A 26,293-nucleotide genomic window follows, 5' to 3' on the forward strand; every position below is an offset into this window, starting at 1 on the left:
TCTGTTGTCTCAATTGCATGAACTCAGAGAATGAATTCAACCTTAGGAAAGCACTGGTCATCAGATGTGGTTGTTTGAGAAACTCTGGGGAAGTGATTTATTGAGAGTAAGAAAACCAATTTAAGAGACTGAGGATTACTTGTCTGCAGACACAAAGCTGGGGCTTACCTTATTTACAAAGAGCTAACCATAGGCGTTCATCTGAACCTCCCAGGGAAAGGGTGCAATTCTGCCCTTTTGTTTATCTTGGCCTTCAAGAGAAAACCATCTTCCTCTTGTAGAAACCAAATTGTGGCTAACATGAAATGCACAGAGACATAAATAAGAGAGAAGAACAAATAATATCAAATTTCTAAAAGACATGAAGGGATAGCTGTAGTTTTCTTGTTTTGAAATTTTGATGATCCTTCTGTATGGATTTTTTATAACGTTGTACAAACTATTCATAGATATTGAGATGACTATCCTTAGTTTTTTATTAGTGTGGCCTGGAGGTAGTTTGAGTAGATAATTAAAGTATCATTAGGAATGTCCTTTCCATGGTAACTTGCTAACAAATAACACTGCTAATAAATGATCATCTAAGTATATCTAAATAGTCATTGGGTTATTTCTTGTTCATTTTAATATTTGCAAGATTATTATTAATGATTAATAAGCTGGGAATGCCACAATATTAAAAACACATTTATCTTGAGCATCTCAGAATCTCTGAGATGTTATTAGTGACTGATAGGAAGTCCCTATTAATTCACGTCAAGGGAGAATAGAGTATGTGTGTATGAAATATGCAGAACAAAAATTAAATCAAACAATCCTTCAAGTTAGGGTCAGGGAAGTGAATATCAAGAGACTTGTTGGGTGTTGACTGAATGTCTGTTGAGAGAATCTTTGGAGTGATCAGAGACAGCAGGAGAAATGGGCCTGTTGTTTGCATATGTATTAGTTTGAACAGCAGATGTTCCTCTTCATTAAGACACCTGGGCTTGTCCTCATGACAGATACAGAACATGACAGTCTCCTTGGTGCTGAGAGGAGCCGCTCCACTTGCTGCATGGCAGACCAGGCTGCCCTGGCAGCACCTACCTTGGGGATCGACACTAATGGTAATCATGCTGTTATGAAGCTTTGCTTTCTTGAAGCAAGAAAATACAGTGCAGCAACAGGTAAAAATATATGTTTATATTTTTCCTGTAGTTAGGACCGGGAACAATAAAAAAAGTTCAATCTATTTCTATCCAGGTCTGGTCGTGTTTGACTCCATGGGGCTAATGAGTCAGTCCTGGCTCATAGAAGGCCACAGATCATGCAAAGGAAGTTAGGGCTGAGCAGAACAGGTGTAGGAGCAGGAGCTAGACTGGATTTGACTACTGATTCATCCAGTGCTCTGGTTGTCAGGATCAGAGAGAGGAAAATCCCGACAAAGTATGTGATATGGGTGACAATGGAAATTGGTACTCTAGCCATGACAAAGATGCTGTAGTAGGGTAGGGAGCACAGCTAGATGCATGCCCCAAGTATATGAGTCAAAGCTCAGGTCTACATAGAACAGAAAAACAGAATTTGAGACTGACTGTACAGGCACATGGAATTAAAATGGGCTGGGAGGAAATAATAAGCAGCTTGGAAGATTGGGAGTCAGGGCAAAATTTGAAGTAAATGCTGATCCTAGGACAAGAACTACCTGTTCTCTGTCTTGAAGTGTGTGTGTGTGTGTGTGTGTGTGTGTGTGTGTGTGTGTGTGTGCATACGCGCGCGCCTGTGTGCACACACATGTGTGTAATCTGAGTGTCTTTGATAGTTGTACATACTTCCCAGAATAAGTCAGAATCCTCGTTTATCCTACTGGGATGTATGTTAACATTGGTGTGGCCATATGACTTACTATGGTTATTTGATATTATATGGGTAAAGTAACCATTTGTCAAATTTCCCCTCTGTTTTTTTTTTTTTTTTGGGTGGTGGTACTGGGGTTCCTGGAAGCCTTTCTACCTCCGGGATACATTCCCACGGGCTACACTCCCAGACCTATTTTTTAACTTTTTTTTATGTGGAAACAGGGTCTCTTAAGCCAGCGAGGCTGGCTCTGAACCAGCATGATCCTCCTGTTTCCGCCTCCCAAGCTCGGGCGCCCGGCCTCTCCTCTGTTTTTACTGTCTACCTTAGCATGGTGTTTCCATAGTCTGCATCTTCTCAAAATAAAAATCTCCTTCTGAAAACAATGCATATTCTTTGACATTTCATTTAAATTATGAATTGAATTTTAGAGGTATGTTTTTAAATATTAGATATCTAGACATATGAGTTATATGTTTGAAAAAGAAATAAATATATCTTAACAAAGTTTTCCATGGTTACTTTCCCAATTTAATTTACAAATGGAAAAACTGCATGATATTATAAAAAGCTTTTCACCATTAATGAAGGTATAACACTGTTAGTTTTAGAAACATTATGGGATATTTAAAATAGACTTGAAACAGATCATAAATCTTTCTATTTTTCAGAACTCACTTATACTCACAATATGAACTATTATACTAAAATTACTCTCATTTCCTCAACATTAATTTTTCTTAATGTTATCAGTATTTCCAAATTATTTCTGCTGAAGTGACTAAGTGCCATTATTACTACCTTACACAGATCTGATTGTTAATCACCAGTTCACTTGTGAAGCAAATTGGAAGTCATCTACAGATTTGTCAAATATTAGGAACTTTGCCACAGAAAAATAATTTAGGCAAAGTGCTTCTATAAAGCATATAAAAATTGAAAATGAAAAATGGAAAGTTCTAGGTCTATTAAACAAAAAAGTGTTTCATAAAAGCTTATAACAAATTTCTGATGAAAAGTTTGAAAACTAGCTCATGAACAGAATTCTAAGCATGATGGTAACTAAACAGAGAAGTCCATAGCTAGCCTATTGTCACCACACACATGCTTCTTAGTCTACATAAGGATTTAAAATTTTAACTTATTTATTTTTTGTATTTTTAAAGAATTGGGATTTTCACTTCTTTGGTGCATATAGTCAATGAATTATTAAGAAAGAGAATTCTTACTAGTGAGCATGTTGTTATAATATTGAAGTTAGTGCATTTATTTGAAGAAGTTAATTCTACTGAATATAAAAAAGAAAATAACATCAGAACAATAAATAAGGTCAACTAAATTTAGGTTAATATCTTACATATCCTATCTCATTTACTTCTTAACACGAACCATTGAAATCTTTATTGGTTTATCTCCACTTTATATTTTAGAGAATGAAAGTATGACTGGGCGCTGACCTTGGTGCTCCTCACCTCTCTGGTATCAAGTACCTTACAGGTGAGCCACCCGAAGAATGCTCCTGGTATTTATTGTTACAGTTTCTTACTTAGGTTTCCTTCACAGGAGGAGCTAATCTGGTGTCATGTGGTGGGTCTGGTTATGTCAGATTCTGGGATACATTTAAGAGACAACTTCTGTCTGAATTTTTGGCTCATAGTGGAGCTGGATCCATTATTATGTCTACTGATAAGTCGAATCGATACCTTACCACAGGAGATCTTGATGGATGGCTGAAAATCTGGAATATAGAGGTAAATTGAAAAAAATTCTCCATTTATTTTTATTATTTTTGGTTGCTTATTGGATAGAACACATATCTGATAAAAGTACATCTAATTGTATGAGTCAGGTCTTACCTGTTTTCTAGATTAAGGAAGAACTATTCACTTCTGAGTATTTATTTATTTATTTATTCATTCATTTATTTTTGTGGTACTGGGGATGGAACCCAGAGGCTTTCTACCTCTGGGATACACTCCCAGACCTATTTTATATATATATCTTTTGGAAACAGGGTCTCGCTAAGTTGCTGAGAGCCTCACTAACATAGTGGAGGCTGGCTTCGAACCTGTGCAATCCTCCTGTCTCAGCCTCCCAAGCCCGGGGATTACAAGTGTGCACCACCACGCCCGGCCACTTCAGAGTATTTTAAAGGACAGATTTACACGTACTGAGTAGAGCCTTTTTTTAAGTAATTGACAAGGAAGCCAATTTTTCTCAATGTTGAACACCTATTAATATATAGTAAAATCAAACACTTAACTTAGGGATGCAACATTGTTTAATTGCAGCATTGTTTAAATGTAAATTAAACAATGTAAATTAGGATATACCTTATTTGGAATGAGATTGTAAATATAATATAGAGTGCTGGCCTTTCATCTAACATTACTCCTATTCTGAGTTAGTTTGGCTTTTCTCTTTTTAATCACTGAATACCTGTTCAATTATACTATTGTATGACATGAGATAGAAAAACCATTTCTATCAAACAAGTGACTTTGCTCTTCTCTTTTTTCTTTATATTCTCCTCTTTCCCCTTCTTTTCTTTTTACTTCCCAAGTCAGTCAAGTCAGTGAGAAACCATTTTTATTAAACATTTATACAATATCTCTTTTCTCCTTTCTTCTCCTCACTTTCCCTCTTCTCTCCCATCCTTTCATCTCCTCTTTATCTGGCACAGAAGATTGTTGAACCCAGGGGCATTTTACTTCTGAGTTATACCTCCACCCCCTCCACCCCCCCCTTTTTTTTTTTTTTTTTGGCTGTACTAGGGTTCCTGGAAGCCCTTCTACCTCCGGGCTAAACTCCCAGACCTATTTTTATTTTTGGAAACAGGGTTTCTTAAGCCAGCGCGGCTGGCTTTGAACCTGTGTGATCTTCCTGTCTCCGCCTCCCAAGCGCGGGGATTACAAGCGTGCGCCACCATGTTCGGCGATTACCTCCATCCCTTTTTAAAAAATATTTTATTTCATTAAAGGGTCTCACTAAGTTGCTGAGATTCTCACTGAATAGCTCACTCTGGACTTGAACCTGTGATCGATCTCCTTGTCTCAGCCTCCCAAGTACTGGGAATGCAGGTGTGTGCCACTATGCCCAGCTGTTTAATTTCATTTATTTGGGGGGGATACTAAGGAATAAACACAGGGCCATTCTATTTCACATTACACTCCCATTCTTTTTTAAATTTTTATTTTGAAACAGAGTCTTGCTAGGTTGTTGAGAGTCTCATTACATTTCTGAGCCTCAGCCTCTCAAGTACTAGGATTAACAGGCATGTGTCACTATGCCCAGCTTGCTTAATACCATTTTTTTTCTCATCAGTGTTATCATGAACTCTCTTCTGCATTTACATCACATATTATTGTTTCTATTTATATTGCATATTATTGTTCCCAAACACAATTTTTTTATTTTTTAGTTTATTTTTTTCCATATTTTTTCAGTTTTTTAAATGTTAGGTCATTATATTATAGTCTAAGATTTGTATTTTAAAGGTCTGATGGTCTTTATTTCAATTCAGGAGTACTGTCTTAATTCCAGTGAGAACAAAATCACCCAGGCTCCAACTCTGATTAGATCATTTCAACCTCACGAGGACCGGATAAGTTCCTTGGAGATGTGTGAGCGTGCTGGCCACTTGTTGATTCTTTCCTCCTCTGCTGACTGCAACATCTGTGTGACTGGGGTCTGCGATGCTCCCATTTGGACCTTTGGTCAGGTAGAAACAGTGCTCTTTTGTTATTTCTGAATTTATTGACATTACCTATGATCTTGGGCTGATTCCCATTCAAATCTCATCAATGGTCTAATGTTCACTAGCCACAAAAAGACTGACTTATTTCTGAAGCTCTAGCATCTCGTGCCCTGCTTAGCCAGAGCCAGGGCAGTTTCCCCAAAGTGCAGGACACCAGAGATAGGGAAAGACAGAAGTTCTGGAAGGTTCAAAACACCTAAGGATTTCTAAGAAAAAAATAAATTCCCCTAAAATAAATGAATTTCCTCAGTCTCAACATTTAATAAACACATCATGTGGCTCTAAAGATAGCATGCTATTATTAAACAGAAAGATGATTGTGATTATAAATAGTAAAGGTAATAATCAAATATAGAAAAATTTCAAAAAATATTCCTATTTATTGACTGGTATATGTCTGTGAAATCATAGTTAACATTTTCTGAATGTTTTTGTATACTCAGAAGGTCTAAGTTTCTTACATAAATCACTTATTTTTTACCATTGCCCACTCTCTGAGGGAGGGACTCTCATTATTTCCATCCTATTGATGAAGAAACAGAGGCATGGAGACATTGAGTAAATTACCAGAACTTGCAAAAGCTATTTGTGGCAGAGTTTGGCTTTTAACTCATACTAGCTCAGTTCAAAGCTCATATTTTGATTTATTAAACTTAAATAATTTAATATACTTTTTATGGGTGTAATATGATCATAGATCTTAATGCATTTCAGGATGATAGAAACATACATGCACAAGGCAAACACATGGTGTGTTTCCCTCCAGATCCTACCCTGTTCTCTCTCTGTCCCTGTACATATTGTCCATGTTATTGAGATTGATGTTGAGAGTTGGCATATGTACATTATTTGAACTGTTTCCTTCATCAAGTCTCCTTTTTCCTACCTCCCTTCCTTAATCTTCTTCCATTATTTTACTGGAATCTCTCCTCATTCATCTCAAGTTTCTTTAGTTTCCCAATATGAGAAGCTTCCACATATGAGAGAAAATATACCACCCTTCACTTTCTTAATATTCTCTAGTTCCTCCATTTTTCTTTCTTTTTTTTTTAACTATTTTTTATTGAACATAAATAGTATACATTTAAACTATATTTGGTGCCCTCTCCCCCCCGTCCCCGTTTTCCCTTCCCCCCTCCCACCAATGGTTGTCCAGGTTAACCATGTCTTATTCATAATTTTACACATGTTCAGATGTAGATCCTCATTAATCAAGATCGGCCTTCCTCCTCTCCTATCTTTCCATTCAAACTTGGCTAGTATTTCCCCTCTAATGTCTGGAGTCCCACTGGTATCCTTTGTGTTTCCTAGTTTGGGCATATTAGAGGAAACATATGTATCTTCTCCTTCTGTGCTTGGCTGATCTCACTTAACATAATGTTCTCCAGGGCTTTCCATCTGCTTGCAAATGATATAATTTTGTTCTTTTTTATGGCTGAATAGAATTCCATTGTGTGTATTTCCCACAGTTTTGCTATCCATTCATCTGTTGATGGTGATCTGGGTTGGTTCCATATTTTTGCTATTACAAATTGTGCTGCTATGAACATAGGTATGCATATGTTGCTGTATTTCTCTGAATTCAACCCCTTTGGAAAGATACCTAGGAGTGGTATAGCTGGATCATATGGTGGATCTATTCCCACTTTTCTTAGGAATCTCCACACCAGATCTCCATAGTGGTTGAACTAGTTTGCATTCCCACCAACAGTGTAAAAGAGTTCCTTTTTCCCCACATCCTCGCCAGCATTTGTTGTTGTTTGATTTCTTTATGCTTGCCACTCTGACTGGAGTTAGATGGAATCTCAGTGTAGTTTTGATTTGCATCTCCCTGATGGCCAGTGATGAAGAACATCTTTTCATGTATCCATTGGCTCTTTGTATCTCTTCTTTTGTGAAGTGTCTATTTAGTTCATTAGCCCATTTCTTGATTGGGTTGTTTGTTTTGCTAGTGTAGAGTCTTTTGAGCTCTTTGTATATTCTGGATATTAGCCCCCTATCAGAATGGCGGATGGTAAAGATTCTTTCCCATTCTGTAGGCTTCCTCTTTAGGTTATTGATAGTTTCCTTTGATGAGAAGAAACTTTTTAGTTTGATGCTATCCCACTTGTTTATTCTTGCTTTAATTTCCTGAGCTTTGGGGGTTTTGTTGAGAAAGTTACTGCCTGTGCCAATATGTTGTAGTGTTGAACCTATGCTCTCCTCTACTAACTTCACAGTCTCAGGTCTAATTTCTAAGTCTTTGATCCATCTTGAGTTGATTCCTGTGTTTGGTGAGATATAGGGGTTTAGATTCATCTTTTTACAAATGGATAGCCAGTTATCCCAGCACCACTTGTTGAAAAGGCTGTCTTTTCTCCAGCGTATGTGTTTTGCCCCTTTGTCAAAGATTAATTGACTAAAGGTGTGTGGATTTGTTTCTGTATCTTCTATTCTAATCCATTGGTCAGTATATCTGTTTTTGTGCCAGTACCATGCTGTTTTTACTAGTATTGCTCTATAGTATAGTTTGAAGTCTGGGATTGTAATGCCTCCTGCATGTTTCTTATTATTGAGGATTGCTTTGGCTATTCTAGGTCTTTTCTTTCTCCATATGAAGTTCATGATTGATTTTTCTAGGTCTCTGAAGAATGTCACTGGTATTTTAATGGGAATTGCATTAAGCACAGTTAACCTTCCTACACTCAGCCAAGAGGACATAGCAAGCCTAAACCAACCAATAACAATCAAAGAAATAGAAACGGCAATAAAAATTCTTCCACCAAAGAAAAGCCCAGGCCCAGATGGGTTTCCAGCAGAATTCTACAAAACCTTCAGTGAATAACTAATACCAATACTACACAATATGTTCCAGGAAGTTGAAAGAGATGGAACTCTCCCAAATTCCTTCTATGAGGCCAGTATCACATTAATCCCCAAACCAAATAAAGACACCTCAAGAAAGGAAAACTACAGACCAATATCCTTAATGAACATAGATGCAAATTTTTTTTTTTTGTGTGTGTGGTACTGGGGTTCCTGGAAGCCCTTCTACCTCCGGGCTACACTCCCAGACCTATTTTTTACATTTTCATTTTGGAAACAGGGTCTCCTAAACCAGCGCGCGCGGCTGGCTTCGAACCTGCGCGATCCTCCTGTCTCTGCCTCCCAAGCGCGGGGATTACAAGCGTGCGCCACCACGCCCGGCACAGATGCAAAAATTAAAAAAAAAAAATAGTTCCTCCATTTTTCTGAAAGGCATAGGTTTTTAACACATTCCTCCCATGTAATCTAGCTCTGATTTTCTCCTGCCTTTGAAATAAAATTAAAATGGGAGACATGGAAGAAAAGTAATATTCATTGTCTCAAATTTTCTGTTTTCATTTTTTCTTTGCTTTCATGGGGACTCTGTTCCTGTTCCCTTTGTGCTATGAGGATAAAATATGTCTGACTTGTTCACTCAGTACTGTTCAAACATGGTGGTATGAGCTTAAACTGAGGGCCTGTTTTCTATCTTGGTTCTTTTCAGTAGCTTCAGGTATGAATATTATGCTCTGAGAGTTTAGCAATTCTCTTAGTGTTGGAAGATAATCTTTGCTATTGTCATATTTGTTAAGTCAGTTTGATGATGTCAGTCTGTGCTGAAAGAATTCCATGCAGCTCTTTGGGACATAGGGCATGATGGTAAATCACAAAATAATCTAGGGAGGTAGACTCATATCTGGCTGAGCAATGTGGGAGTCTCTATGTCACACTTAAGAGCTGCCTTCAGATCTCTTGCTCTATAAATAAGACAAGTGCTAGACTCTTCCCAGTCAAGAAAACAGCAGCTAAGTGGGAACTTGATGGGTGTGTGGAGACATGTGTGGTGCTTGAGCCAGAGTGGGACACAGCCAGTCCTCTGAATAGGAAAGAAGTCAGAAGACAGGTTCTGGCAAGTGAAAAGTCCATGCTGTGCTGACCTTGAAGGTCTCTGGTGAGATGAGAAGGGAGTCAGAATGACAGGTAAAGAAGATTAGTGTCATCAAGAGGATGAGGTCTGAAGTATAATTCCCCTAGATGGGATTGAAGCACGGAGTAAGACGATACCAGTGTGCCTTATAACTGTGCCTACCAAACATAAGCTGTGGCTAAATTTTAATTCAATTAAGAAATGTGTACTAGTAAAACTGATCGTTTTATGTCATGGATACTTTTCACAAGTTGTTTTATTGTCATTTTTTTTTATTTTGAAGGACTTAAGTATCCAAAAGCCTGTATGAAAACAGTGTTTTCTTCTTTTTTATCTAAGATAGAAAAAGAGCCACTGGGGCTGGGTTAGTTTTAAAACTAAAGGCTGGCAGAGCTCAGGGAATATAGGTTTTTTTTTTTTTTGTGTGTGTGTGTGTGTGCCTTCTGCTTAAGCCATTTTTTAAAAAGATTCAATTTCATTAAGTTGTATTGAATATGGGTGCTGCTAGTCTCAAGTGGTATAGGAAAAAGGGTGGGGAGAAGAAAGAGCATCAAAGAACAGGAGGAGAAAAGAAGAGACAAAAGAGCCGGGGAGGAGGGTAAAGAGAAGGGAAAGGAATCAATTAGCCAGAACTGGTAAATAGCAAGAGTGAATGGCCTACTGAAATAAGTAAGAAGACACATCCTTTTACAGAAAGAAGTTATGGAGGGCATAACATATAAATAAGAAGAAGAGGCCTAGTTAGTAAGTATAAGTATATGATCAGAATAACTTACTGAAAAAATTTGTTCTGCAAAACATAATGACTCTGGCCTTGCATTTGAAGGTAGCATTTGTCTTGTGGTTGAATTAATACTGTTCTAGTAGTTATGAGACAGAAGTAATAATGCATTATATTTCACTACATTGACTTAGTTACCAGTTACATACAGTCTAATTAAAATATTTAAAATTTAGTGTAATGGGATTTCATATATTTCATAAAAATTATAAAAATAAATTTTTTGTGTGTGGTACTGGGGGTGGAACCCAGGGGCTTTTCTACCTCTGGGATATACTCCCAGACCTATTTTATACTTTATTTGGAAACAGGGTCTCACTAAGTTGCTGAGAGCCTCACTAAGTAGCTGAGGCTGGCTTTGAACCTGTGCAATCGTCCTGTTTCAGCCTCCCAAGCGCTGGGATTACAAGCGTGCACCACCACCCCCAGCTAAAAATAAATTTTGATCACCTTTATAACATAATTATTGTCCTTTGGCTATTTTTTTCAAGTTAGATCTTAAAGTAATTGGGGTAGTAGGCCTATTTCTAAAGTTACAGAAACAGAGGTAAGGATGGTTTATCCATGAATAAACACTTATTTAGGAATATGCTATGTAATTGTGGGACAGGAAGAAATTAGATGGTGCCAGAGAGTTTTCATTGCCCTTTTCCCATCACAATAGTGCTATTGTTGTGATAGCAGACTCTATATACTGGTAATTCTTCTTATCTAATTTATACTATGGCCAATCGATTTGGGTTTTGCCTACTCAATTAGTGTTTAACTTTTGGAATTTTACTCAGCCATAAAGAGGAACAATATTATTTCCTTTTCAATAAAATGGATGAAACTAGAGAACTATTGTGGTGAGATCATCCAGTCTCTGAAAGTCATGGGTTATATGTTTTCTATCAAATGTGGAAGCAATATAGAAAATAGAAAACACGAAGAACGTTGGATAAATCTGGAGAACGACCAGTGAAATAGTGGAAAGGAATTGGAGGAAGAAAGGAAAAAGGGGAGAATATGAATTGAGGGAGGAATCAGTTCAAATAATCTTTTGGCAATATGTAAAGGTATTGCTACTGGTTTCCCTAGAATGTATAGGGAAGGATAGGGGGCATGGGGTGGAAAGCAGAGGGAAACACCAAGAGCTGTGTGTGTGTATGTTTGTATTACATTAGACTTCACTATGATGTATAACTGCAATGCACTAATACAAGTATCAAAAGTTTAATTGAATATTAGTGATTTCATGTAAAGATATAGATTAAGCCCTTTTTTATTTTTTATTTAGAAACAAACTCTCACTAAATTGCAGAGAATCCTGCCAAATTGTTGAGGCTGATCTTGAACCTATGATATTCTGCTCTCAGCCTCCCAAGTACTGGGATTGCAGGCATAGGCCACCATGCCCAACTAGTGGGAAACTTTTCTAGATAGATGTATATTATGATCAAAGACTTGGAAATCAGACCAGAGACCTTACAACTCCTTGAAGAGGGCATAGGTCCAACACTGTAACACATAGGCACAGGTAAAAACTTTCTCATCAAGACCCCAAAGGCACAAGAAGCTAAAAGTAGGATCAATACATGGAATTGGATTAAACTGAAGAGCTTCTGTACAGCAAGGGAACTATCAAGAACCTCAACAGAGAGCCCACGGAATGGGAGAGATTTTTTTTGCCAGCTATTCCTCCGATAGAGGACTAATACCTGGAATATACAGAGAACTCAGGAAACTCACCTCTAAGAAAACAAATAATACAAACAAAAATGGGCAAATGGCTGGGCATGGTGGCGCACGCTTGTAATCCCCGCGCTTGGGAGGTGGAGACAGGAGGATCGCTCTGGTTCTAAGCCAGCAGCGCTGGCTTAAGAGACCCTGTTTCAAAATAAAAATATAAAATTAGGTCTGGGAATATAGACTGGAGGTAGAAGGGCTTCCAGGAACCCCAGTACCGCCAAAAAACAATGGGCGAATGAACTAAATAGACATTTCACACAAAAAATTCAAATGGCCAGTAAGTGTATGAAAAAATGTCTAACATCATTAACAATCAGAAAGGTGCAAATCAAAACTACCCTGAGAGTTCATCTAATGGTAACTAGAATGGCATTCATGTAAAACACAAACAACAACAAATGCTGATGTGGATGTGGGGAAGTGGAAACTCTAATACGTTATTGGTTAGATTACGAATTACTGCAACTACTTTGGAAAATAGTATGGAGGATCCTCAGAAGAATGGGAACAAACCTATAATATGATCCAGCAATATGACTTCTGGGTATCTACCCAAAAAAATAGAAACCAAACTACCAAACTAATGCATGTGTACCTATGTTCATAGCCACACAATTCACAATTACCAAACTATGGAACCAACCAAGATGTCCATTAACAGATGAATAAATTACAAAAAATGTGGGATATGTATACAATGGAATTTTACTCAGCCATAGAGAAGAATAAAATTATGTCATTTACAGGGAAATGGATGTAACTGGAGAACATATGCTGAGTGAGACTAGTCAGACACAAAAAGTAAAAAGTCAGAGGTTCTCCCTAATATGCAGAAGTTAGGGAGAAAAAGGGTCAAAAGAGGAACTCTAGGCAAAGAAGGAGAAACCATAGATGAGCAAATAAGGCAACCTAACTGAGGGGGACTGGAGGGAAATTCACTAATGTATATGATGTGCACCAAAAACATGTCAAGGTCAATCACATGGGAGTGGGAGGTGGGAGGTAATGGGCTGGTAACTGGGGAAGGGCTAAAAGTGTGATGTGTGCATGTATGCCTCTACCATCATGTACTCCATTGAGATGTATGACTACAATGCACTAATAAAAAATTAAAATAAATAATTGTAGGCAAACCTGAAAACTATGATATAACATATACTTTTCTCCTGGGGAAAATATTCAGTGCTTGAGTAATTGGTTTGTTTTCCAAGGTTTTTTTTTTTTTTTTATAAGAAGTAGGATGCAAAGTCATTGTGAAAAACATTAATTCTTTTAATTTGGCTTAACAGGAGCTTTATTTTTTTAGTGAACATACATTTTGCTGTTTAGAATTTTAAAGTGGAAATGGCAATAAAATTTGTAGTTCATAATTGTCTCTTCAGTTTTCATTCTTTTGTCTGTCACTTATGTTTTCCATCTCTTTAAAAGTTATGTGTGTTTTATCTCCTCTTTAAAGATATTTCACCTCTTGTAGATAGGAATAATGTTTAAATACTTTGTGTACCGAGGACTTCAATTAGTAATCTAATACATAGTAAGTACACAGAAATGTTTGATTAGAATATATTTTTAAAATATTTAATAAGATATTTAATAATAAAATAAAATATTTATTTTTTTAGGGAAATCATTGGCATATTAACTGTCTTTCTCTTCCTAAAAAAGAAGCTAATTTAATCGAAAGTGAGATTCAAGAGGAAAGCATGAGTGTAAAACCTTTGTTTTCTGAAGAGGAATCATGTTTAGAACAAACAGAACATTCTCTCCTTAATAAGAAAAACAAAGATGGCTCAACATGCAAGTGAGTGATTCCAAGCATTTCTCAAATGTCAGTAAGAGAAGACAGAGGTAAACACGGCCCAGACTTCCTTCTGTGCTCTGTGGCTGCTCAGTGACCACACTGAGCTGCTCAATTTTAGATTTCTCTGAAATTTGGGTGATTAATAGTTATAGGGGTTATGTTCTCAGAGCTACATCTGGTGTTTATTTCTTGCCTTTATTGAGTTATTGATTTATATTCAATAATACATATTTTTTTACTTCTACTCCATAATTGGCCTAAGTGTGAAAATTAATTCCTTTCCTCAAAAACAATGTCTGTCTGCCTGTATGTTTTTCTGTACCCATCCAGCTATCTGTCTGTCTGTCTATCTGTCTGTCTGTCTATCATCTTTGAATGTGAGGTTTGGAGGTGCAAAGAGATTTATGGAAAATAATTTCATAGAGTTTTGCTCTGATTGCTGATGTCTAGCCTTTCTGTTTGCTCAGATGCTTCTTTTCACGTCCATTCTTACATTCCATTTATTCTATACTGCCAGAAAATTTCATTATTTACTCTTTGGTTCCTCTATTCTTATTAACTCATGTTTTTATAATTTCACCTTGTATACTAAACAACTATCTTGTTTTGAGAGGATGATCTTATTCTGTTTTCTTTTATACAATTAGATACTTTTTTTTTTTAGTGGCCCTGGGGTTCCTGGAAGCCCTTCTACCTCTGGGCTACACTCCCAGACCTATTTTTACATTTTTATTTGGAAACAGAATCTCCTAAGCCAGCGCGCGCGGCTGGCTTTGAACCTGAGCGATCCTCCTGTCTCTGCCTCCCAAGTGCGGGGATTACAAGCGTGCGCAAGCGTGCGCCACCACGCCCGGCTATACAATTAGATACTTTTAACATATGCATATGTTATTTCTTTTAGATTACAAAATATTGCACATAAAGTATAGAAAGTTTTGATATAATCCCCACACCCACGTACACACAATGTCTCACATTAGAATAGTACATTTGTTACAATCAATGAGTAAATATTGATCTTTTACTATTATCTAAAATGCATAGTTTACATTAGGGTAACTCTTTTATTTTTGATACTGGGTCTTGAAACCAGGGGCATTCAAATTCTTTCTGCTACACTCCCAGCCCCTTTAATTCATTTTCTTTGAAACAAGTTCTTTCTAAGTTGCTGAAGGTCTCATTATGTTGCTGAGGCTGTTCGGAAGCTATTATCATTCTGTCTTATCCTCCCAAGTAATGAAATTACAGATGTGCGATCCCCAAACTGGCAGGGCTGACTCTTTATGCTGAATAGATCTGTGGGTTTTGAAGAAAGCATAAAGCCATATATCCATTATTACAGTATCATAGCAGTAGTTTTACTGCTCTAAACATGGTTAGTGGTACACCTAGTCATCTGTCTCATCTTTCCTCCCAAATTTAGGCAACCACTAATATTTTACTGTCTTTAGGTCTTCCTTATTTCAGAAGATCATATATTTGCAGACATACAGTGTTCAGCTGTATTAGGTTAGCTTCTTTCTCTTAGCACATTATGCATTTAAAGCTCTTTGAAATCCTCCCATAACTTGATTCTTCACTTAATTTTATCACTAATAATATTTAACCACATGGATGTACTTAAATTTTATTTCTTTATTGATTCACCATTGAAGGACATTTTGATTGTGTTTACATTTTGGCAGTTTTGAATAATTAGTTGATTATATTTATGTGGATCTACTTCTGATCTTTCTGTAACTTTGATCTACATGTTTATTCTTTTAAAATACCATACTATCAGATTGCTGAAACTTTCTGTTATGTCGTAAAGTCAGGTGTGTTTTTGTAGATCTCCTACTTTGTTCTTCAATATGCTATTGGCTATTCTGGGTATTTTCCCTTTTTATATAAACTTTAGTTTATTGATATCCATAAAATAACTTGCTAGAATTATAAGATTCTGTTGACTCTATAAATCAAGTTTAAAACTGACAATATTAAGTCTTTCTATGCATGAATATTTCTACATTTAGAGCTTTATTAGTTTTGTAGTTTTCTTAAGATATTTATTTATTTATTTATTTATTTATTTATTGTGGTACTGGGGTGGAACACAGGGGCTTTTCTACCTCCAGGCTATACTCCCAGACCTATATTATACTTTATGTGGAAACAGGGTCTCACCAAGTTGCTGAGAGCTTCATTAAGTAGCTGAGGCTGGCTTCGAACTTGTGGGATCCTCCTGTCTCAGTATCCCAAGCACTTGGATTACAAGTGTGCACCACCATGTCCAGCTTTTATTTTTTTATTTATTTTATTTTTTTATTGGTGCATTGTCTTAATGGGGTACAAGATGGTGGAGGCAAACATACGCACATTGCCCAATTAGCCCTTACCCAATTCCCACCCCATTATCTCCCCCTTTCTCCTTCTCATGCTTGGCTTAGTGATTGACATTGATATGTTTGTTAAAGTACATCATGTGCATTAGAGAATTTCCATCTTCCCCCCTTCCATCCCCACAGCTAGGTTACCTTATTTGTTCATTTATGGTATCTATTTCTTTATCTAGAGTTCCTCCTATGACCCATTTTCTCCCTATCTTCTGCAGATTAGGGAGAGCATCTAATTTTTTATTTTTTGTGAATGACTAATCTCACTTAACATAATGTTCTCCAGTTCTATCCATTTCCCTGTAAATGATGTAATTATGGAATATTATACATGTTTCTAATAGGTCCATTTGGTTGATGGTGTTCTTTAGGTCTGAGGCATGTTTACTGAGCTTTTGTCTAGATTGTTCTAATGGTGTGAGAGGGGTGTTGAGGACTCCCAGTATTATTGTATTGGGACTTATATATGACTTAATGTCACAGAGAGTTTGTTTTATGAAAGTAGCTGCACTTATGTTTGGGGCATAAATGGTGACTTTTGTTATTTCCTTTTTCTGGATTGTTCCTTTTACCAGTAAAAAATGATCTGCTTTGTCTCTTGTAATAAGCTTGGGATTGACATCTAGCTTGTCTGATATCATAGTTGCTACTCTTTCTTTTCTTCAAATTCCCTTGCATTGGATTACCTTGCTCCAGCCCTTTACCTTAAGTTTGTTACTATCTTTACTTGTAAGGTGTGTTTCTTGCAGGCAGAGGGATTCTGGATTTTAGTCCATTTTGTCACCTAATGAATGTTTTGGGGGGAATTGAGGCCAATTATGTCCAGTGTGATTATTGAGAGATGATTTTTTGTTTGTTTTTTGGGTTTTTTTGCTTTTTTGTTTTGGTGGTACTGACATTCCTGGAAACCCTTCTATCTTTGGGCTACACTCCCAGACCTATTTTATACTTTTTTAAAATTTGGAAACAGGGTTTCTTAAGACACGTGGCTGGCTTCGAACCTGCATGATCCTCAAGTCTCTGCCTCCCAAGCTTGGGGATTACAAGCATGCACCACCATGCCCAGCTTGAGAGATGATTTTTAATTTCGAACATATTGAGATTTAACTTCTGTTTGAGGTAGTGTTTGTTCATTTTTGCTTAGTTGTTGGCTAGATGGAAATTCTTGTTTCTTTGGCTTTGGCATGTATTACTTATTTCTTCTTTGCAGTTAATCTTTGAGTATTTTCTCTTGTGGTTTTGAAGACATAAATTCCTTCAGCTTTTGTTTGTTGTGGAAGATTTTTATTTTCCCATATAATTTGAGAGATAGTTTTTCTGGGTAGGAAATTTTTGGCTGCAACTTGTTTTCTTTCAGAGTTTGGAATATGCTATTCCAAGTACTTCTGGCTTTCATGACGTGGTTTGGGAAGTCTGGAGTGATTTTAATTGGTTTGCTTCTGAATGTCCTTTGTTTTAGTTGTCTTTAAGATTCTCTCCTTGGCTTCTACATTGGTCAGCTTGACTATTATGTGGTATTTGGAACCTTTTCTCTGATCTTGTCTAAAGGGGGTACTATAAGTTTCCTGTACCTATGTATCAACCTCTTGTTCTATGTTTGGAAAATTTACTGATATTACTTATTTGAAAAGATAGTTGATACCTTTGGTTTCACCTTCTATTCCCTCCTCTATGCCAATTATTCTTAGGCTAGCTCTATTAAAGTGGGCCCATATTTCTTCAATGTCCAATTCATTCTGTTGAATTGTTTTTTCCAAGTTATATACTACGTGTTCTCTTTGGGAGTGATCATCTTCTCTGAGCAAGATTCTATTCTCCATGTGGTCTAATCAATTGTTTATAGTTTGAATTCATGCCTTCACTTCAATGATTGCATCTTTTATTTCTTTCAGACTCTTTATAAATTCTTTTCAGAAGTCCTATATTACTTCTACAGTTACATTCCTGATTTGAACTTCTGGAGATCTCTGCAATTGTGTGTTGTCAGGTTCTGTTATTGTGGTGTTGTGGGAGCTCATTGCTTCCTTGTTATTCTTCTGTCTTACTATTTTAGAAGTTTGTACCTGTTGCTTTTGATAGATTTCTTTCAGTTTCTAGGTGTCAGCTGTTATGTCTAAGGGCAAGTTGTGTTATATTCAACAGTGAAAGTTGAGTGAGGGAGGAAGTGGAATTGTAAATGCAAAAATAGGGTAAAGCCACAGATAGGATTGAATAGAATGAGAGTTTGAGTTTGGTAAGGTTGTATATAGTAGAGATTAGAGATAGTGAATATGTAGTAGTATTGGTGCTCTTGAATGCTGCTCTAGATCTCTGGAGGGCTTGGTGAGCTTGGCTGCTACTGTTGGAAGTTGTAGCCAGTGTTTGCACAGGAGGAACTGATGGCTTGCAATTCTGATGATCTGCAGCCACTTACTTCAGGTCTTTGGTTCTTTTCCTGTTCTTCTCTGGAGTCAGGTGCAGTGAAGCAAGATGGCGCCACCACAGGCAGGTTTCTTTTCTGCTCTCTGATTGGTCCAGATAGACATTCTTGAAAGTATTATAATTATTTAAATTTTTGATGCTAATGTATATGGTCTGTTCAAATTTCAGTTTTATTGCTAGTATATAAAATTTATTTTTGTGTATTAATCCTATTTCCTAAAGCCTTGCTACAATAGCTCCTGAGTTCTAAAAGCTTTTTTTTTAATTATTTGAAATTATGTACATGGACATTTTCAAGACAGATTTGCTTTCTTTTTCTCCAATCTGAATAATTTTTAATGCCTTTTCTCACCTTATTGTATTAGCTAGGACTTTTAGTATGACATTGAATCAGAAAAGTAAGAGGAAACATCCTTATTTGGTTTTGGTCTTAGGAGAAAAACATAAAATTCTTCATGTAGTTGCTGTATGACAGCTATATGTCTTTTATCAATGTTCTTTATCAAGTTAAAGAAGTCTTCTCTAAATTTACTGAGAGTTATTTTAAATGGGTGTTGGGGTTTGTTAAATGATTTTTTTCTGTGCCTATTGGTTTGATAGTATGGTTTATCTTCTTTAGTCCATTGATGTGATGGATTATATAGTTTCCAATGGTGAACCATCTTTGCATACCTGAATAAGTCCCACTTGGTTGTGGTGCATAATTATTTTTATACCTTGTTGGAGTTAATTTACTCTTACTGTGTTACAGATTTTTGCAACTATGTTTATGAGAAGGATTGGTCCACAGCTTTCTTCTTATGAACTATTTTTGTCTGCTTTGTGTATGAGAGTCATGCTGGCTTCATGGAATGAGCTACACAATGTTCCAATGCTTCTATTTTCTGGAACATACTGTAGAAAATTGGTATTATTTGTTTCTTAAATGTTTTGTGAATTTACAGCGAAACTAGATGGCTCTGATGCTTTGTTTTGGCAAGTTATTAATTTTTAATTCAGTAAGAAACTATTAAATGTTTATAGAAGAAAGCACTCCTCCTGATGTGCATATACAATTACAAACCAGAATTCTGGTATAGATAGATATTTATAGATATTTGACCTATTACTTTAAGAATAATAAAAATGTTTTGACACTCTTGGCCCATTACTTATTCCAAGTAAGGAAAGAAATAGGGCTTACTCAGAAATGACAAGAAAATAGTTTTATGAAATCCTCACCATGCTTCAATTAAGTGCTGCTGTAACTTTCTACATTGAGCAAATGGAGCACCAGAGCAGAAACTCTCTCTTCTTTCCTGTGGCTTACTGGTCCCAGTTTTCCATTTACAGATGAACTGAAAGGAGGACAGTGAAGGAGGAGAGCAAGGCTGGCATGGCTGGCTTTCAGGCTTGACAGAAGGACAAAGTTTCCTTTTCCCCGGGGTACACTTGGGAGTTCTTGGGTGGCTTCATTCAGGGCTGTCTGTATTGCACATTTCAAACTAATGTGCTTCTGGCTATTTCTCTGAATATCCTTTCAGCAGCTTGTGCCTATGGTCATGGGAATCACCATGTTTTCCTGTTTTACTCTCTCATGCTCCCGGGCCTTCTTCTTGCACAATTTCTTTTCAATTAGCTTCTGTTTAGTCCATAGGAAACATATATCCTTGCTACATTTACAACTTCACAAAAACCCACTCCTTACCCAATTTATTAGCTCCAGCCACATTTTTTTTTGTGTGTGTGTGTGACACTAGGAACGTAACACAGAGGCATTCTACCTCTAAGCTACACTCCCATCCCTATTTTATTTTTACTCTGAAACAGAATCTTGCTAGGTTGATGAGAATCTCACCACTTTGTGGGACTGTCCTTAAACCTGAGACTCTCCTGTCTCAGCCTCCGAAGGACTGAGATTATGGGTGTGTGCCACCATGCCCGACTTGGCCACAACTTTTTGCCTGTAGATTCTTTAGATAATGATGAGATATTGACCCACTGTGTTGCTCTAATGGTTATCCCATAAGAAGTACATTAAGTTCTTTGGTCGACACAAACAGGGCTGGAATTGGGTAGAGAAGAGTCCCTCCCCACCCAAGGGAGTGGGCCTTCACACACACCTGACTCTCCTCGGCACAGTCCTCTCTGATAATATGTATACTGTGTCTGTTCATACCCAAAGTCGGTGTTGGCCTAAGTGTCATAAGATCAGTTTTGGAAATACCTCCTTGGCTAAGTGCCCCCATGTAGGGAACCTCTCATCTCACTGTGGACCATAAGAATGTTTATTTTTATATCTTCTAATTAATAATCCTGCCTTTATTCTTTTGGGACCTATGCTGACAGCAAAACCAGAGAAAAAAAATTTCCAGTGGCAATAAATTACCCTCTGGTATTTGTTCTTCTCTTTCCTTTAATTTGTGGCTTGTTGAAATATCAAGTGGCATTTTATTTTTAAGCAGAAAGTATTTCCAATTCAATTTAGAAATGTAGTATAGGCAATCCTGTATGAGCATGGAGTGCTTAAAAAGATAATATGTCCTCACCCCTCTCCATGAAAGTTTTCAGATAAGGAAAAACAGTTACCTCGGGGTCATGCAGGGCACTGTTCCTCTTCTTGTCATAACTATAAAAGAGTGAAGACAAGCATCACAGATTCTCATTTAAAATATTTCAGCCAATATGCTAGTTTTCTATTTTTTACGACAAACTCAGTTATTCTTTGACAAATTTTTATTAGCCTATCCTTAGATTTGAAAATTGGTAATTTGAGCTGAGCATGGTAGTGCACCCCTGTAATCCCAGTATTTGGAAGGCTGAGACAGGGGTATCACAGGTTGTAGACCAGCCTTGGCAACTTAACAACAAAACCAACAACAAAAAAATAAGCCTCGGTGTGTAGCTAAGAGAAGATGCCTCTGGGTTCAGTCCCCATTAAAAAACAAATTGCTAATATGAACTTTTAACTTTTTTCTCAACTATCTCATTTTCTGTTATTTCTTGGCACTTTGTTTTATAAAAAATAGTGCTGATGTCTTTTTATAAATTTCTGATTTTATCTAATTTAGACGAAGGGATCAAATAGTTACAGATGGCAATGACGAGAGGGTACAGAATAATGTAATTTAGGAATTACTGAACCAATTAAAAGAAAATGATAAAAAAAAATGTGTCCTCAGACATGACTTGCCAAGTGCATCTCCTTCTTCTACCAGGAGTGCGATCAGGAATTCTGTGTGGGGAGCACACTAGCACAGAAATGCTCTCAGCTATAAAGTGTTCCTCGAGCTTTCCATTCAGTGCTGAAGAGTGGTAGATAATTTCCTTCCTAAGAAAATATTTTTGAGGACTGTGCCTCTTTATCTAATCAGATTAATACATTTAAAAAGAATTATGCCAGTTACTGTCCATATGCAAAACTATAAAAGAAAATAAATACATGTGAAAATTTAAAGAGGAACAAGCATGTTTGGTATGTGTATGGATGCAGCTGAGGGAGGTTTAAATGGAAAGGAATACACTAAGAAGATGGAGAAGGAGAAAGTAAAACAGATATAGGAATAAGCAGAAAACATGAAGAAAAAATTTAATGATATAAAGGTGTATTCTTATTCTGATGCCTAAAATTCTCTTTCTAGGAGAAAAACTGGTGTATGTTATCTTCTGACTTATGCTAAAGAAAATATTTTAGAATATTATGTATGAAAAGTAGGTAGGTGGTAAAGACTTATCTTTCATTTAAGCCCTAGAGAGGTGAAAATGAATGTAGAATTTAAAAGACTAATAGGAAGTTTTAATACCAAGTTAATAATTGATAGAGAAATATATTTTCCTTTAGAATCAGCAAAACTAATGCTATCTTAGAAATTTTTAAAAAATAAAGGGATAAAATAGGCAATAAAAACCATAGTGGACATGTGTTTTTCTTAATTTATAACAATATTTCAATTTTGGGACTCACACAGTTATTTTAATCTAGAAAGTTTATAGGTTAGATGAATAATTTAGAAAATAAAAACTTGGAATATTTCTTTATTTTAAAAGTAACCTTCATTTTTCGAACATTGGGGGTATGAAGAAAAGGATAAAATCCCTATAACAAAACCATTGCTCAGTTTGGCATTTTGTGCTCCAGACTTTGTTTCCAGGCACACTTATAAAAGTAAGCAAATGTAAATATTATAAAAATTGGGGCTTAGTACATGGTTTACATTTTGTTTTAGCACTTAAAGAAATATAGCAGGTACTTTTTTATTAATTAGTATAAATGTCTACGGACATCAGTATTCATAACAACTTCCTAGGAATTTATCCTATAACTCCTTTTGTTGTTGCTCTTGTCTGCAGTGTTGGAGATTGAACCTAGGGCCTCGCATGTGTTAGGCAAACACTCTACCTCCCAGCTATTTCTCCAGCTCTTATCACATAGCTTTTCAAATATGCTCACTGTTTGTACATATTAGCTAGGAAAACATTTCTTTAAAAGTTTCTTCATGCACTTTTGTCCATGAAAATTTACACAAATGAATTTACTATTAGAACATTCCTTTAAGGGAAGTCAGAAGGTTTAAAAGGCCTTTTGGTCATCTCAGTCATCTTCCTAAAACTTCCCTCTGGAAATCTGTGCTCTCCCACAAGCAGTGTGTGAAGACAGCTGCTTTACTGATGCCCGCTGCCATGCTATCTTGTCATTGCCTATAATTGGATTTTTTAATTGTTTGTGAAAGTAAACATTTTTGCATGTTTATTAACTTCTAATAATTTAATAACAAAATTGAAAGAGAAATTGGAAATATACCAGACTAACTGCTGGGCATCTTTAAGAGGCACACCCAGTCCTTTAAAAAAATAATTTCTAAGCAATACACTTACTTGCTTTTAGAGATATTCTGTTATTAAACCATTCTTTATTACAGAATGATTCTAATGTTAAGTCAAATCCCTCCTTTCATAGAACTCTCATTCATTGATCTCTATTCCTATTCTAGGGCAACAAAGAACAATTCTATCCTCACTTTTATTACCTGACACATTTTCCCTTTTCTGTTATTAAAAAAATCTTATCAGGGATGGGTTCATTATTAGAAACCAGGATAAAGAATCATATGAGAATTGAAACAGAAATTTCCAAATGAGTTTTTTCAAGGCAGAAGGCACACTTCAATGAACGTGTTTTAAACATGTGAAATTATAGTGCTCTAAATTTCATTTTATTGTTAGAGGAAAACTTACATTTAAAATTACTTGTATGCTATTGACTACCCAATTATTTTGCCAGTATTTTTCATGTGACATACTGTATTAGAAAATGAGTAGAGAACATCTAAGAAAAATACACAAAATACTAAAATGACATTTTAAATTAGACCTTACATGATATAAAACACACAAAGGACTGACATTCAGTCTGTTTTTTGCCAAAAATCTATGACAATAATTATCCTATGTCCAGGTATAACAAATGACAGTCTAGTTAATTTTTTTCGGATTTAAGTCTTAAAAATATTGGTTTGGAAAGTTATTATTTTGGGGAGTGCCATATTTCCTTATTTTTTAATCTTATCAATCTTTTAGTTCCCAAGAGCTTTAGAACTGCCTTGTAGGAGGCTACTGTAATGCCCTGCTTTGCATGAAAAATATTTTCTTATTATGTGTTAAAATAACAGTAGTCAATACTTATGGAGCTCTTACCATACTCTAGGCACTGTTCTAAGGTCCTGTGTGTTAAACTAATTTAGTTCTCACAATAGTATCAGGAGATCATCTCCATTTCACAACTAGGAAAACCAAGGCAGATAACAGTTAAGCGATTGACCCAAAGCTAACCACCCAGTAAGAGGTGAATCAGGAATCCAAACGTGGACACTGGTTCCAAAGTCAGAACTCTGCCACCATGCTGCCTGTCCAACAAGCATCATATACAAATATTGAAAAATGGTTGATCCCAGAATCAACTTGTCATGTGTTTTGTCAAGCGCCTGCTATGTGTAAGCCATTACTCTAGGTCCTTGTGTTTTCAGGCCTAGTAGGACCTTAGAGTACTGTTCAAAGTTATCACACCTCCATCTTAGAGCCAGAACTCGGAGGAGAGTGATCAAAGCCTTTTCTCCTCAGACAATTGGTGGTGAGGCCACTGTAGCCCATAGTAGGCTTCTTGTGTTGTCACATGAGCCATTTGTGAAAAATGTTTTAAAGCTTTATTTAAGCTTTTTATGATATTCTTCTGCTTCTTTTTCTTCATATACGACATCTACTGTTAGGACGTCTTTCCAGTTCCTAGCACATCTAGTTCCCCCAGATGTCAAATGTCTGTGAAAAAGAAGCAACAGGTTGTTGGCCTCTGCGCCTCTGCACTGAAAGGTGATTCTGCAATCTAGTCACGCACAGAGCTCCCTTGCTTTGGAACTTTAAAAATCCAACCATAGTTCAGAAGCAACCATCTAAGTAGGTAGTACAAAAATATACTCAACTTAGGTGCCACTGGATGAGCCAGCCATAAAGCAAATTGCCCCTAAACAGGGAAGAGTTCAGTTTGCTTTGAGGAAAATTAAAGACCTTCCTACTTCTAGGCTGCCTTTAACCTTTTGCATTTCATCAACAACAATTTTCTGGGGAGAAAAATGTATTTTTAGCCCAATATCTGCAAGGCTTAACCTCATCATCGCTCACATTTCAAGTATTCACCATCGGCTCCTTATTGTTACAGATTCCTTGACTATCTTTTTTTTTTTTGGTTCTGGGGATTGAAAACAGGGATACTCTACCTCTGAACTATACACCTAGCCCTGCTTTTCTATTCTGAAATACGGTCTCTATAAGTTGCTGAGGTAGTCCTCAAACCTGTAATCTTCCTGTATTAGCAGGTATGTGCCACCATATCTGGATATTGTGCCTCAATGAATGCCACAGTAAAATACTCATTACATAAAAAGAAAATTGAGGTCAAGAGTATAAGAAACATCTCAAGTCCCTGTGACTACAAAATATATAGCAGAATTGGTAATAAAAGCAATGGGATGGAAAGGTGGTAGCCATGGAAGCCAAAGGATGCAGAGAGGGGAGAGGGAGGAAAGAGTCATGACCCACATTCCCAGGGGTCTCCATGGTTTGGGAAAGATGGATATGCTTTCAGGTTGGTGCTCCCAGGATGCTAATAATATTTTTTTGGCAATACAAACTGTGTGGCTGTTTAGTTTGAGGTCTGTGAGAGTGAATGTTAAGTATTAAGATCATTTTCGTTTTTCTGGCAGAATTCCATACAGCCATAATGATTTTCCTCCCTATGTTTTATTGATGAAAACCTTCACTGTGGATTCAAGCTAAAGTTTTCTTATAGACTCATAAGGCAAGCTTTAAAAATACTGAACTTTTTGGCTTTTGGATACCTTGAGTGGAGATCCATGCCTAGCACTGAATAAAGAGGCCTTGACATGTGCCAAGAATGCTTGTCTCCACTGTCTGTGATGTGCACACAGATAGGGAGTGTCTAAGTCTTTCCTGAGGTTTTCTTGCATGTTTTTTCCTCTGATTTTCTAGTTGTTATGGGAACAGTCTTTGCTTAACTAGACTTTTGGCCTCTCTAGTTCTTACTGCTTTATATAATCACTGGGCTACATTTTATTTAATTATATGGCTTGATTAGTATAAACAAATGTCACTAAGTACACAGGAATAGTTT

The 26,293-nt window shown here is 36.6% G+C and overlaps 1 protein-coding gene across 1 annotated transcript in view; it reads left to right on the forward strand.

Moving 5' to 3' along the window:
• The window catches only part of WDR49 (WD repeat domain 49), a gene marked incomplete at both ends in the record, with an annotated part of 168,523 nt that overhangs the window by 119,944 nt on the left and 22,286 nt on the right, over nucleotides 1–26,293 (forward strand). The window contains 6 exons of the mRNA XM_080696579.1: nucleotides 1,002–1,166; nucleotides 3,400–3,587; nucleotides 5,360–5,557; nucleotides 13,659–13,837; nucleotides 21,684–21,723; nucleotides 24,876–24,975. Of these exons, the coding sequence (XP_080552705.1) occupies nucleotides 1,002–1,166; nucleotides 3,400–3,587; nucleotides 5,360–5,557; nucleotides 13,659–13,837; nucleotides 21,684–21,723; nucleotides 24,876–24,975 (870 nt within the window). The remainder of the gene's footprint in view (nucleotides 1–1,001; nucleotides 1,167–3,399; nucleotides 3,588–5,359; nucleotides 5,558–13,658; nucleotides 13,838–21,683; nucleotides 21,724–24,875; nucleotides 24,976–26,293) is intronic.

The sequence above is a fragment of the Muscardinus avellanarius genome (genome assembly GCF_963383645.1).
Source record: "Muscardinus avellanarius genome assembly, chromosome: 5".
Taxonomy (NCBI): domain Eukaryota; kingdom Metazoa; phylum Chordata; class Mammalia; order Rodentia; family Gliridae; genus Muscardinus; species Muscardinus avellanarius.